The 17,913-nt window shown below is 40.3% G+C and overlaps 1 protein-coding gene across 1 annotated transcript in view; it reads right to left on the bottom strand.

Annotated features, from left to right (window-relative positions):
- The window catches only part of LOC136429667 (oxysterol-binding protein-related protein 8-like), a 108,986-nt gene that overhangs the window by 85,581 nt on the left and 5,492 nt on the right, over positions 1-17,913 (bottom strand). The window contains exons 2-3 of the mRNA XM_066419593.1: positions 6,154-6,187; positions 5,035-5,160 (exon numbers count right to left, since the gene is read on the bottom strand). Coding sequence (XP_066275690.1) covers positions 5,035-5,160; positions 6,154-6,187 — 160 coding nt within the window. The remainder of the gene's footprint in view (positions 1-5,034; positions 5,161-6,153; positions 6,188-17,913) is intronic.

The following is a 17,913-nucleotide window of genomic DNA, read 5'->3' as shown; positions in this document are numbered from 1 at the left end:
TCGTAATACAAAAGAATGTCATGTAAAGTGAATATACATCCTAATGCCTTCCATAGTTGTGCGTAGGAAAAATACCAATTTGACCATTTACTAGCCTAAAGCACCCCTTGGCTGTCTGCGAGAGTGTTTGAGTGGTCATGATAGCAGGTCAACAGTCCAGGGTGAGATGTTAAGTGGTCACTCTGCACACACACTTCAGCACAGCCTTGTATAAGGCCACATCAATTTCATTTCTCGGTTAATGGATTTTTTTGGTAAAATTTTAGCACAAGGACATTGATTCATTAAAATAGAAGGCTGGAGTGAAAACAATGCTTTGCACCCGACCCTATTCACTCCCTGAAACTGTGTGCAACAAAGTACAGACTTTCCTCGGAGATTCTGTTTTCATGTTGATTTTCCAATCTAGCATTTTTTTTTTAGATTCCGTTAACCAAGTAATTAAATTAGTGTGGCCTAAGGGGCTGTCTCAAAGCTTGTTGGGGTTTATTCAAACGACATCAATTTCAATGTCAAAGTCAGGCTCATATTATATCAAGAAAACACTTGGAATTTCCTTATTTCTAAAATTACCGCATAGCTAGGAAGCCGTGTTGTCTTGTGTTATCTTGCTGCTGAATGTACACTCATTTAAACTTTTTTTTTTGTCTTAAGTTTGCAAATATCATGGAAACGCTGTGTACTAAAATGATGCATGTACAATGTACTAGATAAATCTAATTTAAAAATTTGTTTCCATGTTTCATGCACTTTCTAAAACTCCAAGGCGCACAAAATCGGCTGTATTTTGTAACTGTCCATGCAATAATGACATCCAACTAAATTCTAAGATCTGGATGCAATAGATCTAAAGTAATGTTGGTTGACCTAAGATCATGTGAACAGCCGTTAAAGTCCCTTTGAACTGGCTGGATGAGAACGAAAGGTACCAATAGATTAAAATACCCTGGCAGACACCGATAGTTCTGCTCTGATTCTGAAATAAAATCAATGAAATTCCTCAAATCAAGAACTCTCAAACCGCTCTTATGGGGTTTGTCTCAGAAGTTCAATAATCTTTGATAAACAAAATTAAATCATTATTGCTTGTTTGTGGTATTGTATTTCAACTAGTGCTGTGTAATTTCCATTGCCTGTATCTGTCTGTCCATAAATGTTGACTCTCCAATATCAGCTACGCTGCCTCGAGAGTCGGTGTAATTTGTTGCATTTGACAATGAATAAAAATAAAAAATGAAATCATTTATTTGTCGGTTTACAATTGGACAGGTACAAAAAAAATTATCAACCTTCTCCCTGCTGCCTACCCCCATAACCAATACAAATTTGGTGCCAAGAAGCTATCTTAGCTGGCTAAAGGTTAAACAAGCTATGACAACACAAAGTTGTGTCACAACACTTGTCCAGGTTCTGTTCGGACGACAACTGTTTCATTTAGTAATTCACAGCCTCATATCAAATTTCCCAAATCCTTTACAACCACCATATCAAAGGCACGTCAACGTGTTGGCTACATTAGATACCAAATGTCCTGATCAGTGCTTCTGAAACAACGAGATTCCTAAAATTCCCATTATAGTACCAAAAATGTAACAAAAATACTGAGAATCTGCTGAGGCAAGTGTGAACAAAAAATATCCCATCCCATACACGAGTTCTGAGGCCACAAAGCAGTGGTTAATCCATGTGAAAGCTTGTGAAAATAATATAGCTGTAACCTCTTTGTTGTTATGAGAAAGCCTGTGGGAATAACTAAGCAGTAATCTAATCAATAACATAACTAGTCTTATAAAGATAGAACTACAAATGAAAAAGTTTACAATAGGAGTGGGACAAAACCCCTTAGTATCACCATCATGGAAAGACCAGTAAAATACACATTTGTTTAGAATGCCCGTGGAGCGACACGCAAAAACAGCGCTCCAATGGAAACCCGACAAAGGGAAAAAGAAAACGGGGAAGACCCAAACTCACATGGAGGCACATGCTTCAGAAGGACCTTGACGAACTGGGAATTACCCTGAAAGGAGCGGAAGACATGGCCCAAAATTGCACAAAATGGAGGATGCTTGCTGCCCGATGTGCCACTTGGCACGGGAGGATCTAAGTCTCAGTAAATCTCTGTGTTGCCGCCCAACTGAGAACTATAAAGCCTCCTGCCTAGATTTGCTAGCCCGGGTACCATCCCCCGTAGTAACCACTGGCTCAATCTTCTTGCCATATGGATTAGCAAGTGAAAAGACTGAGCCAGTGGTTACTACGGGGGATGGTGCCCAGGCTATGGATCCGCTGCACATCAGAAAGACTGGTAAATACCTAATACAATAAATGTATATGTTACTAATAGAGAGTCTAAAAAAACATACAAACAAATGAAAAAAATTATTAGACCTAAAGCCATTTCATTTTCCCTCACTATTATAAAATTAGTGTGAGGCTATGGATCCGCTGCACTCCAGAAAGACTGGTAAATATCTAATACAATAAATGTATATGTTACTAATAGAGAGTCTAAAAAAACATACAAACAAATAAAAAAATTATTAGACCTAAAGCCATTTCATTTTCCCTCACTATTATGATGATCACCCCTGCTGAACACAGACCTATTCTTGACCTACGTGCTGCAATTTTGAATCCACATTAACAAGTAAAGAAAATTAGTCATAATATTCTATATATCAAACAACAAGCAAGACTGACTTCCTGAAACAAAATGAGTCACTGTATACTGCAACATCAATCAACCACGAAACCCTGTCAAACAGATGCCATGAAGCCATGCCATTAATTTCTCAGGTTATTTCAAGTTAATAGACAAAAAGCTAGACATTTTCTACATGCAAGAAAACAGTGGTATCAAGCCAACAAGAAATGAAAGCGTAAAGTATTTAATATTAAGCTAAAAGTTACAATCTTGTTAACTCATTATTATCATCTAGTTGATGAGCAAAAGTCATTTCTATCTCGTACGGGAAATCGAAAGGAAAAAAAAAACTAAACAAAATACAGCTGACCTACCCAGAGCCATGGTGCCCTCCTGTCCGACTCACAGCACAGACTGGAGTTTAACCCCTCACTCTAACCCACGGGACCAACCCACTAACTATACCCACGTCTGGTCTCGCTTGTTGAGCTCCCTATCCCAACACCACTCCAAACAACGCACGACTACGACCGACCAACCAGCTGCAGTTACCACGGCAACGTGTGTACGGCTAAGACGGGATAAGAGCCCTCCTCTGGGAGTTGTGGGGAGGGGGAGGGACTTTTGTTTTGTGTCAGGAGAGTGGAGTTTGTTCAGCTCCGGCTGGCTCAGGAGTGCGGTGAGTGGTCTGGCGGGTATCGACCCCAGTCCAGGGTGCGAAATACCTGGTTGCACGTTGCACGGTGCAACAAGATTTCGGTTGGTGCAAGTTGATTCCAAACCCAGGTAGCGCAGTGTGCAACCTTATATTTTGAGCCAAAGATCTCAATCGGAGCCCTGGAAGCTCACAAAAACACAGTGTCACTCTCATAAAATTCGGTAAATCTTCAATTGAAATAAAGAAATCAACACTGGTTCGTTTTAAACCATCCAAAACCCTTCATAGATCGTGGAATTTGAGCTGAAAAAGACGAAAACACACTGCCCTCGGCTAAACAAGATGTTGTTAGGTCAATGGGAACACAATACTATCTAATACATATTTTGAAATATTAGTAGCGAGCTTGATCTGAAGAAATCGGTGAATGTTGCTGGAGCAACCTGAAATTTGGATGTGCAACCTAGCATTTGCCCTAGGTTGCAACATGGGCAACATGGCTCAAAAAAGTATTTCGCACCCTGCAGTCTACCTCCAGACCAGAGGGTTGGGGGTTTAGATCTTGGCCGATTGAAGCTCATGTGGCAGGGGCAGGAGACAGCAGGAAACACACACAACCCTCATTGACAATCTAAAAAGGGATGCTGGCCTCAGTGACATATCTACAACAGAGCTTCGATCGCTAATGGAAGACCGGACTGAGTGGTGCAGAAGAACCCATTGTCTCCCGAGATGACATCACTGATGTCCTCGGTCAAGGTTCAAGGAAGCTCACAAAACCCAGATCTCAGGTCGGGCCTTCGGACTGCTGGCTAGAGTTGGGAGGTGGTTGCAGATCTTGTTTTAGATGATGGGGGTGGAAATGTTAAACAGCTCACCTGGATGGAACAGCATGGGGTGGTGCTGCGTCGTCAGGAGGGGAAGGTGTGAGTGTTGTTTTACTCTTGATTCTCTTGTGAACTTCTGCAGTATACATCCATACTTTCATTTATCCATCCATCCATCCATCCATCCATCCATCCATCCATCCATCCAACCTCTCATCTATACATTTCATTCATTCTCTTGCCCTCATTCAATCATTCATTTGTTCATTTATCCATCCATAAATCCATCCATCCATAAATCCATCCATAAATCCATCCATCCATCCATCCATCCATCCATCCATCCATCCATCCATCCATCCATCCATCCATCTATCCAACCTCTCATCTATCCATTTCATTCATTCTCTTGCCCTAATTCAATCATTCATTTGTTCATTTATCCATCCATAAATCCATCCATCCATAAATCCATCCATAAATCCATCCATCCATCCATCCATCCATCCATCCATCCATCCATCCATCCATCCATCCATCTATCCAACCTCTCATCTATCCATTTCATTCATTCTCTTGCCCTAATTCAATCATTCATTTGTTCATTTATCCATCCATAAATCCATCCATCCATAAATCCATCCATAAATCCATCCATCCATCCATCCATCCATCCATCCATCCATCCATCCATCCATCCATCCATCCATCCATCCATCCATCCATCCATCCATCCATCCATCCATCCATCCATCCATCCATCCATCCATCCATCCAACCAACCAACCATCCAACCAACCAACCAACCAACCAACCAACCAAACCAACCAACCAACCAACCAACCTCACTCCCTGAAAGAAATGTCAAAGGTTCAGAGTTCACCAGGTCAGAGTTCACCTACCAGATGCAGGGCTGCCCCTGAGCGATGTGAGCGGCAGCACAGGGGTGTCCCGGTCAAAGGTCGGAGTGCCCATGGCCTTTGCCCGACGGCTGCCCGGCGAATGGGAGACTTTTTCTACGCTGATTTCTGGGAAGGAATGAAAGGACAAATTTAAAATTTCAAACCCAGACGGTATCCATTAAAAAGAAAGTTCATCTTAGTAAGAAGTAGTTTGACTGCAGTGTTACGTTTTCAGAGCGCTAATCTGAGAGAGCTTTATTTGTACAAAAAGTGACGAAAGTGTTTTAATTCCAAAGGATGAAAGGACAGATAAATAAATTCAAATCGGATGATACTGGCAGAAAATTGTGTAGCTTTCAGATAATTTCACTGTGCACCATGTGCCAGAGCCATCTTACAGGAATAATGAGAACTGCAGCACAATCATTGACAGTAAAACAAGAAATAGCTAAAATGTATTTCCTTACAAAAGCTCAATGCAGTTGTTACAGGCAATGAAATATAAGGTCCAATTCTGTAAAAATTCTATCAATTGATTATTTGCCCGGAAATTGGACATCACAGATTTGGTCAGCTGAAAAGAAGGGAACGTCACACAGAATCCACGGCACAATTCTCGGGCCAAACAAACTCAACTTCATAGATGACATCTTTAGGAATAAAAATGGGATGCGAAAAGCAAAGTGATCTGTTTATTTTCAAAGCAACTTCGTTTCAGTCAGTACTGAGACGTAGACTGCAATGGAGCAACATTTTCTCCTTTTTTTTCTTGTAAAACAGTCAAAAATTTAGCTTTGGGTGCCACCTGATTACTACCAGGGCTCCTATACTCACTTCCCTGAAAAAAAAAATAGTATATCAGGAGCCCTAGTAGTAATCAATGGCACCTAATAAACCAGCCAAAATTTAGCCACCATTAGAATCTTTCATTCACTGAAAAAGCAGATGAAAAATTGAGTCAGAGGATTTATGCGGTTAGTGAAAGATGATTTGGCAACTACATTTATCCAATTCTTATCAAATTTTCAGTTTTTCAGCTACCAAAAGAGTTGGGTTGAAACTTGGTGAAACCATTTGGATGCCATCTATGAACTCCAGTTCGTTCGGCTGCATGTGTACCTGGTATGTTGGCTGGCTTGGCTGCCATACCCGCCTGCATAGAGTCACACCCAAGCAGCAGGGATCGCAAGAGCAGTGCAGCAATGCCCCCATGCAGTTTGGCAAGGAATTGCAAGCAAGGATCACCGATTGAACCGTGGTCATCAGCAGTCATTTTCCCACCATGCATTGGTGCATTAGATTGATATGAAAGAGAATAGAGATCACCAACAGTTAGTGACTAGGTGGATGACTAAAGAGGTGCACTTTAGAAAAGGCACATAATTTGTCATTCAGTGATTATCTAGATAGTATGTAATTTGTGTCTGTCCCTATATCAATCAATCAATCAAGTTTATTGCACAACAAATGTAACAGGTACAATGTACAATATATGATTGTTCCCTCTAAACCTTCAGCACACTTAATCCTTAAGCTGCCAGTCCCGGTTTTATCAGGGATACAGAAACATGCCCTGTGTGCTGCACCCGGTTATAACCGGGATAGGGTATTCCCCAGAAGAAAACAGATTTGCGTGCATGTAGCGCTCAAAGCCCAGAAGTTACGGGAGTTAGGGCCGCCGGCTATTTGGCAGGTTTCGTGAGGGAGGGCAGGGGTGAAACATTTTTTTTATTTTTACTTGACTGAAAAACCTGGCAGCTTAAGGTTGGCACCCTATTCTCTAAATTGGTACCAGAGTTAGGCAGCATGGAGGAGGTTGAAATCAGTCATGCTGCCTGAGAGTCATCATAATGCAATGTAACATTTGCCAATTAATTGATAAACAAATAAAAAAGGCATAAATACAAGTATCAACATATTTCCTATCAACCCACCATTAAGTCATCAAACTCAATTTCATTAAATTCAAAGAAACATGTTTATAGAAAAGGTTATGTTGTGAAAATGAACGTGCCAACATCAAATACAGTTCGTGTCAATCTGGCATTGATATACTGTTGAGCCAGTGCCAAATGAACAATGGCAACTGCTGTGAAAACAAACCTGTTAGTGTATTTGTAGAACAGCCCTCTAAACCGAATGGTTCCAATTTCAGTCAGAGTTAGACTGGCATGGCTAGGGTATTAGGAATCATTTAGCAGACTATAAGCAGCTGCCAAGTTACATAGTTAACTAACAATGCTGTGTTGTTAGGCCAAAGAACCCTTATACCAGTTAAACAATAGATACAATGTCAATACCAAAAACAGAAACTGAAAAGGGTAAAATAAATTACTATAAGCATCAGAAACAGCACACACTATACAATGGAAATCACAAGTAACAGAGATCAGCACCAAGGACAGGACCCGTCAGTTAACAACAGTCGACAATTCAGCACCAGGAAATGAGGAGAATAACATACATCAATGTTACTGTATACAAACCTAATGTTTCTAAGACTGCTAAAAGTAGGTTTAAACAACTCCGGCACAAGCAGGAACTGTAAATGCATTAAGGTTTGTGGGAACTTAATTTTGCGGTACAGAGAATACGGAGTGGTCACAGTAATTTCAAGTTCACCGGAGTGTAGGCATGGGTGGGCAGAAGACGGAACATTTTCACAGTGGTTTTAAGATCAGAGTGAAGAGGTGAGAACATTAAACCACCACAAAAATGTCAACATTCACAGTAACCTGGGGGTTATACGACCGGGAAAACTAGGGTAAAATAACCACAGCACAGATAGGCATTACACACATATGACAATCAGTGTTCTCACCAGCATTTTTTCACAGCATAGGGGTCAGGTACAGAAGGCCAACTTTACGCGGTGCAAGTCAAGCGTGGAGTGCTGAAGACATGACCAGAGTAGTGAGTCCGGCATGTTCCCCCGGAAAATTTGTAAATTCATAACCCAATGAGACATTATTTCATCATTTTGAGGGATAAATTTTGTGAAGTAGAGTTTTTCCTCTGTCACAACCTCATTCTAAAGCCAAATATGAACTTTTTATAAGATTTATGAAGGGTCACAAGGTTTGTCCCAGAAAGAAACACCCCTATGCTGGTTGAAACACAGCATAGGGGTCCAGATCACAGCATAGGGGGTCCAAATCACAGCATAGGGGGCCCCGATGCTGAAAAGGCCTGGCGAGAACACTGACAATACCTACATGTATAGACTGAGATCTGTATCAGTCTACTCATTCACGTTCCTGAGCACCATAAATTCAGTATTGCTCCCTCAGAATGAAAGCCATGAGAATGGCTAATCAAATCATAAATGTCAGAGCAATTACTGCATACTTTCTGCATAGAGATGATCATGAGGTACTCACTGCAAATCAGCCCCACCCGATTGTAACACTGTATTCAAAACTTATGCTAGCCCATATTCTTTAAGTAATAAGGATATTTAATTAGGAAGTTTTTGTCTGTACTTCTATTTTGTACTACATGTATGTTTGATAGTTGTTGCCATACATTGTACCGTGTACGGTTGTTGTGTAATTAAGCTGTCATTCTTCAAATCTACAATTGAAATGACAGCTTTGCTTCCAAGCGTCCCTCGTGATTATGAGTGTAACAATGTGAGTAATACAAGCAATAGCGGTGGTGTTATGGTGACACAGTGATCAGCAAAAAGCATGTGTTTGGCAGAAGATAAATCTACATGTGGATAAGTGATTTGATCTGCTTGTTTCCTGATTCGATAGGATTTTGTCTGGGCTCCCTTGGAAATCAATTATGAAGTTTATTGAAGGAACCACCCTAAATATTTAGAAATATATTAGATAACTAAAAAAATCTAAGCTAAGACAAATATCACTTAGTAATCTTATCTGCTGTCGTCATTTTTACTACTAGTCGTCGAACAAATACAGCCATTATTCGTATGGAGCTTCAGTGTAAATTTGTAACAGAAAAAGATAGATAAATGAAATCTGGTTATTGCAATGTTAATTCGTATTCTAATCAGCTGACGTCTTTTTACCAGTCATTGAAAACCCCAGATGTAAACAAAAAAAAACAAGCACTCGTTTAGAGACAATATTCAGTTAGATTATTTTTTTTATTTTAATTATTAGAGTAAATTTGGAAGCGTAACACACCAGCTTTACAAGCATGCAGCAGTGGCTGGTTATATATAAAACCCTTAAGTACGCACAGAACGTTGTTTAATCTACTCATTACAGAAATCCGAGTAGAGTCATTCTAATATTAGCAATACACGGAAGTTCCTAGCATCAGGAATATAGACTGAACTTAACCAGCCCACACTTAGGAAGAATTCAGATGGACTTACCCTCATTTTCGCCTGACTCTGTCAGCCTTGTTTATGAAACAGACCCGTCCTCCGCTACTTTCTTGTTCAGCCTAAAATTTGGGTATGTCCCAATTCTTCCTAGTGTCGGTTATATATGCAAACTCCGGTCTTTATTCATGATCCCAAGTCATCAGTTCTACTCCCACTTTAAACTCAACTCAAAGACTGGCTGTGCTTCCGATGACACCATCTCCCACCCACTGACAGAAAACCGATGGTACAGCCTTCCGGGGGGATGTGCAGGGTTAGTGTAACCCCCGGTCTCCGGCTGGGGATTACCTGGTGCCGACCTGCTCACATATTTCAAACACTGTCAGGTGATTTATCAGTAGAGAAGGACGGAGACTTCCGCCAGAGGGATCTGTGGTAAAGCCCGTCACATGTACGCATAAGGCTAGGACTAGTAGGAGGCTAACATGGTAGACAGGGAAGGAGTCTTCCGCCAGCGAGATCTGTAGTAAAGTCCCTGTCACATGTACGAGTCAGGAGGCTAACATCAGAGGAGCAGACATTTCCCCTTAAGCCCCCGTCACACATGCAGGACCTTCCCACGACTTTGCCCACAACCACTCCCAAACCAAGGTCATTTCATTCCATTTTTATTTGTTCCACCGGGGTGAAATCACACTCAGACATGCGGCCTGTTTTTCAGATGTCCCTGCACACATACAATACTCATAAACAAATGTACACATAGGTAAAACTAGCAATTTACTTGTTTAAGCTCAGTGCTGAGGTGGGAGTAGCCTGGAATCCATTCTATTCTAACTGCTATCTACTCCACTGGTCTTTGTTGTTATTGTTTATTTTGTTAACCCAGGAATACATATCGCCTGCAGGCGGCGTTTTTCAAAGATTCCTGGGGGGTTTAACCCCATACATAGTAATACATAGTAACAATAAAACTGTCAAGTAATAACAAATAATACAGAAATAAAGATTGACTGGACAACTTTTCACCAAACAACAAAAATCCTTTGATTTGCTAACTTTCATGATTGGCTTGCACAGACAACTTTCAGAGATGAGGCAACCAAAGGTGGCAAGGTGGTCCTGAGGTTTGGGTTGTTGACTACTATATAGTACTTGAATCTAAAGATTCTGGGCTAGAATCCCTAGCAGACCCTGGGGAAAGGTATTTTGCACCTGAAAATGAGTACCTAGCTTCAGTTAGGGATGTGTTTTTGGATGGGATTAAAACCAGAGGCCCCGTTTGAGGAAAGCTACTGTGAAAGATCCCATCACACTTATCGAAAAGAGAAGGGGTCCTTCCCGATGTGAGTTGATCAAACCTAACACAGTCCGGTCTTGCTAACTGTACAAAACTGATGTGAGGAGTTTAAAGTAGCTTGTGAGAGAATCACAGAATAATGCTTCACCTCCTGTTATTCAGAAGACATGATCCAGACATATGCCTGGACTCACAAGTACCAATAATCTTACATTAAAGCGCCGTTTACTCCAGATAGGTCTGGGATCTGGAGAGAAGCCAGGTGACTGTACCGCTAGCTGCTGACAGCTCCGTCTGTCAGAGTTACCGATCGTGACGTTGTACAGGCAACGTGATCATCAAATATGGTAGCTTCATTTACAACTTCAGTCAACCAGGGTATTAGCTACATACGCGTCAATGCGTCTTTTGGACGCCCTACACTAAAATAACAAAGAACTTTAGGTTACTGATCGTGACGTTGTACAGGCAACGTGATCATCAAATACCGGTACGGTGGCTTCATTGACAACTTCAGTCAACCAGGGTATTAGCTACATATGCGTCCATGCGTCTTTTGGACGCCCTCCACTAAAATAACAAAGAGCTTTAGGTTACTGATCGTGATGTTGTACAGGCAACGTGATCATCAAATATGGTGACTTCATTGACAACTTTAGTCAACCAGGGTAATAGCTACATATGCGTCCACGCGTCTTTTGGACGCCCTACACTAAAATAACAAAGAACTTTAGCTTACTGATCGCGACGTTGTACAGGCAACATGATCATCAAATATGGTGGCTTCATTTACAACTTCAGTGAACCAGGGTATTAGCTACATATGCGTCCATGCATCTTTTGGACACCCTATAATAAAATAACAAAGAACTTAGATGCCCATTTTTGCAGCTGGACAGCAAGATCTAGAGGACCCTCTGTTTTCCTGGTAATAAGGTACACATGTTACTATGATATACAGTGTTACTGTTGTTATTTCATTCTACCAGACACTGGGACAGCCAGCCGGGGGGGGCTGCTAAAAGTATGATACCCCCCCCCTAAACAAAAATAAGATTATTCTATCATAATTCTGTAAAAGTCATTAAGAAATGTTTACTTATAACATTTTGCTGTTCCCAGATTAACTTTGTGTACTCCTGTGTACCTTAAATACTGAAACCCCCTTTTTCCCTCCTTCTGCAAAATGAAATTCCCACAAAAATGAACAAATTTGCAGTGCCACGACTCAGTTACAGGACCCGCAGATGAAAAATGACAGTAATTTCTGCAGATGAAATTACCCGGCATGGAAACTTCGGTCTGCAGACGGCTCCCACGGCTGACGGCAGTTTCACTTTACGACGCATCAAATCGATTTCTTCTTCGTACGTTACACCTTCAAGGATTCCCCCGTATCAAATCACCCACGAACCGCGGAACGGTGTATCACATTTCAGCTTTGTGCTTTGAATTGGCAAGTAGAGGCTAACACAAGGAACAGGTTATACCTACAGTTTGAATAATCCTTCAGCCGCAGAAAGCCAGGAGACTGTACCGCTGTAATTGAATTTCTTGGTTAACAGATTTTTTTTTTGATTTTAGCACAAGGACGTCATTAAAACAGAAAGCTGGGGTGAAAACTTGCACCTGACCATGTTCACTCCCTGAAACTGTTTCCACCAAAGTACAAACTTTCCTCTGAGATTCTGTTTTCATGTTGATTTTCCAATCTAGCATTTTTTCAAAAATTCTGTTAACCAAGAAATCAAATTGGTGTGGCCTTATGTACAATTAAGAAAAGCCCTACAGTATCTATACTTCTCTTTTAACATGGAACCCAACTCCAAAGTGATATATATTAATTCATGCTGCAATTTGAACACCTAAATTTCTTGTCCAAAAGCTAATGTTACAAAGTCTACTAGAATGTAGATCAACTGTCATGCATGTAACACTGGTACAGTTGGTCTTATAAGGGGTTTTAGAGGAAAGCCTATTTATAAGCATTTGGCTCTTTCCTTTTAATTAGTCACTGATTGAAGAAAGACAGCGGATGCTTGTGGTCTGAAACGTATGACTATTTCAACATTTTATCCAGTTGTTTGAGTCACTATTTTTGGCGTATCTTATTACTTGGATGTCTTACCTTCATCAAAGTATTTGGTTCTTTTAATATGGAAAAAGGAAAAATGTTGTATGGATGCCTCATAATGTTGTAATAGTTGAAATACTCACTAATATATTAGTTTCAGATGAATTACAAACATGGCAGCCCCCCCCCCCCCACCATCCTGTACACATGCACACAGTCATTATACACCGTTAAGCTTTCAAATTGGCCATTATCAAATTCCAATAGCCCGGGTCACTTCATATTCCCTGGCCTAGATCTGGTCACACGACATTCACACTACACTGCCTCACAGGAACACAGCCTAACACATGTACAGTGCAGAGGACACAGCAAGTACATACTGTACAATACCATACCAGATAAAGCATCTCATTATAGTACTTCACTCATAATCACATATCAGCTTATGATGTGGATAAATTTCATGCAAATTCCTATAATGTACATTATTTCTTTATCTAGAATATTGTGATGTACAAAAAGAATTGTTTCAAATCTCCATGCATTCTTTTATGTGGTATTTCTTAACCGAGGCAGGAAATCAGTTAAAATCTAAAGTACTGTATGAATATATGATTGATAAAGGGGAGGAACAGGGGTTATAGGAAGAAAACAAAATTTTGATTGTGCTTCAAGCAGAGGTTTGGGACAGACTGCCTATACTGACTTTAGTTTTACATCATAAAAATGGTACAGAACGATAAAACACACATGTCTTAGGAACAGTCAGACGTTCTAAACAGCTAGCCTCTACCGGCCTCCACGGGTCGCTGGGAAAATAGTAGAAATTGGCCAAATAGAGACAATTGTATGAAGGGAGTCGTCTACGGAGAGAGGCGAATGAAACCCTCCATGGCCAAAGTCCCCCAGCAAATATTCTCCCTATAGCCGGTGAGGTCAGTCTGGTAGAGACTACTAGACAGCATCCACTGTCTTTTATCAGGGACTGATCATGACTTCCGTCAGTGACAATGGTAGACAGCACGGCGATGGCACCTCTCCTACCCTGCCTGCCCACACTTTCAACTTCAACAATACAGTAAAACTCAATACCTCACTAACACTCAGGATTCCTATAGTATACAAAACCCACCTTCTTTCATCTCTGCATTCATTCATAATGTCTGGAAACAACTTGAGTTGATCAAATTTTAACCTTTCATAAATCTTGTATCAATACTATATGAATTATTAGTTGTACTAAGGAGGTTTTATATGGCTATACAGGCTAGCTAGTGTGTGATGCCATTACTGTGGCCTATGCGGTGCACCCAACATTTTTTCTGTGCACCTAATTTTTTTTGGCTGGGTGCACCGGTGCACCATTTACAAAAAAGAATTTCGAGCCCTGATGTATGTGTTTCTAAAGTCATACCCAGAGCTCTGAAGCTGTACAATAAATCTAATACAATTGTAGTAAACTTCAAATTTACCCAGATTGTTTTGGAACAACATAGCGATGATCCGTTTTAACTGCTTTTAATCATAATATTTTTTCGCTTGTGATATGCGTGATTTTGATATAACTATGTAAGGTAACTATCAACAGAATTCATATTAAATTCATGTTAACATGCAAATGTAACATGCAAGTTGATTGTAATAAATCTTAATCTGAAGTCATTGAACTCGGGTCATTAAAATCTACTGATGTAAGGGGTCGACCTTTACAAGGGGCAGGCAACACGCACGATTATTCAGGATCAAAGGAGGAGTTTGTGGGCAGACTTTCTAACTATTAATCTGAGGTCTCAGCCAATCTGGCATATCCTTAGACTCCTGACCCAAATTTCATCTGACATCCCCATTATTCATCAGACTCACTAGTACTCACTATGGGTGGATACCGGTTCGCTGGACCTGATTTGGACCTATATAACATCCAAGAACCGAGTCCAAAAAACCTGAAAGCCAAAACCTTCACCTGAACAAAGTACAAATATTTTCTATTTTGTTTGATGAAAAGTGTTTTGAGTCTCCCTATGAGAAGAAAAGGCATATACAATGTAAAATAAGTGCAACATTCAAATATTGAATACTGGTCTGCCTTTAAAGTCTTCTCACCAAGAAACTTTTACAGTTGTGCAGTCTTAATTCGCTATACTTAATATTGGTTTAATAAAACAAAACATGTCAACTAGACAGGATCAGGTCCAGGTTCAGGTCCGGACCTGAACCTAAATCTCTGGACCTAAACCTGGACTTGGACCTGATTAAGCTGAACCGGTATCCACCCCTAGTTCTCACAGACTCACTCACCTATGGATGATCTATACAATTCTCTCTTTTACATCAACCTTGTCTTGAATTTTTCCAATTTGTTTTCCGATAATTGGACAATCTTCACTTAAATCTTAAATTGTCTTCACTTTATTTGCATATCAATTCATAGTTTGTGGTTAAAAACCTACTGTTGGAAATCTTGTTCAGTGTCACTGACGAAAAATAGTGGATGCTACCAGAGAAACGTCTGACCGTTTCCAAAATCATAGCTAATTGTTTGAGTAACTACTATTTGGCATATCTTATTACCTGGATGTCTAACCTTCATCAACAAATCTCTGGATAATATATACAATAACTGCCGGCCAATTCGAAGGTCACTAGTCTTGTCATTGAGCAACTGTACATATGCTGGTTAATCAATCATCTGCATGCTCATGGATGGATATATTCTAAACCTAAACTGGGGGAAAAGTAATGAGGAGAAGACAACAGTTGCAGTGTGTGTTGGGAAAATATGCACATGTGTATGTAATTACCAGGGATACAGGGTGTCCCCTGTAAGGCTAGGTGTGACAGGCCGTTTAAATACAACGTGCCTGCGAAGCTGGTGTGTTACGCCGAATGACGGTTATACCGGCTTTATACTATTAATATATAGATAAAGAATTGCACTCAGATGTGCAAAATGAAGGCGACTGATTTCTTAATTCATTTTCTTACTGTAGGGCATCAAGTGAAAGCCCTGACGCCCTACTAGCTAATAGTCAGCAAATTAATGTAAAACAAATTGCCATTTCTTACATAGGTGCTAAAAGGAAACCATGTAATCATATATCATAATTTGACTTGTGACATACATGTTATACACACAATACATATTTTTGAACTACTAAAACATGTCAAATTGGTCCAGAGATCACTGTACTACGATAATGAATTACAGTAATTATCATGATACTCGAGATTCTCACTGGGACTCCAAAACCACTTAGCTCTGATGAGGTCTGCCCGTATGTCTAGAGCTGTTTGTGTCTTTTGCAAAACCATCTCATATTTTAAAAACAAACATGGCTAAGCAGTGACTGTATGTCATGTAATTAACAGGTTCAGTATAAAAAAATGTGTTCAATAGAAAAATGCTGACTTGTTAGTCCTTATGAATCACTCTGTTCTGAACGACAATAAAACACATTTTCTAAAACGCCCTGCGCTTTGAACCGAGCCTGTCCAAACTGACAAGAACGATTTTCTTGTCCAAACGACATGAAAAATTGATGAGTTCTTTTGTAAAGTCCACCGGCCCAGTCCTGAATCTTTGATGAGGTAAAATGTGCCCTCCGGGTTCGACATTGTTCCGCAGGAGGTGTTACCTAATGTGGGCGTTAAGGTAGAAATGCAATAAACAAACACCTTGAGTCTAACAGATTAGGACAGGGATACTTTACTATAAACAGCCAATGGTCTGGAAAAACGTCTGAAGAAAAGTGTACAGGATTAAGTGGACAGTTTGTCACTGACGACTATATTTTTCTATTTGACCTTTTCAGGATGAAGGAGAAACCGTTAGCGCTCATTTTTCTCCTGTTGACACCACTTTGTAATGACGTGTCTGATCTGATCCTTCAGAGAGGGACGTTAAGCTGTTGAGATTAGGTTTAGCTTTAAGCTACAGTCTTCAGCATATTTAGGATCTGGAGTCCCTCAGGGGTTTGATGTCACAGCAAGATTAAGGGGTGCAGAAGGGCAATACTGTTAATACTGGGTGCATTTTTTCTGAAAAGTGGATCCAGAATTGTGCGTCAAATTTTTCACTGCACCTACATTTTTTGTATATATTTGCATCTATATAGCCGGTATAATTGCCATTCGGCATAACACATCAGCTTCGCAGGCACGCGGCTCATCAGCAGCAGCTGGTTATATTACGCCGAACAACCTGTGTAGGATTACATAGTATTACATGACATTGTATGTCAAGGCACAACTATTGTTGACTCTATATAGCATATTGTTGACATTTTAGAGTCAGAAAAAAGTTTCTTGTATTACCTGAAGTAAATATTTCTAAGTTAGCTGTAGAATTTCATGTTCAGGCTCTGAAAAGAGGCAGCAATGATTGTGTTATTAGGTTTTACTGACATTCTACTTTTTTCTAATAATAGTATGTTGTACACCTAAACTCTTCCTGTGCACCTGGATTTTTAGCTTATATTTCTTAAAATGTACCAGCACACCCTACTAGTACAGTAGTATTCCTTACACTAAATTTCAAGCTCTGGCAATAGCTAGGATGTCTAATGTAACCAGGGATCTCCCAAGAGAATGAAACAGTTAAGTTCCTTTCCATCCTGTTCTAATCCCAGCTCCATCCTGTTGATTTTCAAAGTTGGGGTATTTCTTTCAATGTTCCCCCAGCAAAGCCTGTACTAGTAATTTTGCTCAAAATTCGAGATTTCATTAATTGTAGACAAGATGTAAAGCTGAAATTGCAGGAAATGACTTCCATTTGTGTCTGGAAAAGGCAAAATGCAATAGACCTCGAGCCTCCCCCTCACGCACGCATCTTACATGCTTTTTTTAAAGCACCCTCCTCCCATCCTGCTCTACATATATATTTCTGGGGAGATCCCTGGTAACACTGGTCATACTGAAAAATACAGCATCTCCAATCCTACATGAAGTCAGGTTAACCATGATGATAGTATTGCCTCCACATAACTCATGCTGGCATTCCAATCAAAATCCCATTAATGCACATTCCGCAATTACCACCTGCCTGATGGGAAGGGAAGATTTCCAGAGTCTTAACTTTAATAGCCTTGCCGCGGAGTGATGGAAACCCGAGGTTTAAGTCTCACCTGGCCAGGTTTGTGACAGATGGAACCCTTATCGGAGGAATCCTCTTTGGAAAAGGTTAAGATGCGCCCCAGGAACTTA

This window comes from Branchiostoma lanceolatum, chromosome 3, assembly GCF_035083965.1.
Source record: "Branchiostoma lanceolatum isolate klBraLanc5 chromosome 3, klBraLanc5.hap2, whole genome shotgun sequence".
NCBI classification, from domain to species: domain Eukaryota; kingdom Metazoa; phylum Chordata; class Leptocardii; order Amphioxiformes; family Branchiostomatidae; genus Branchiostoma; species Branchiostoma lanceolatum.
This window is presented reverse-complemented; position numbering and strand designations above follow the sequence as displayed.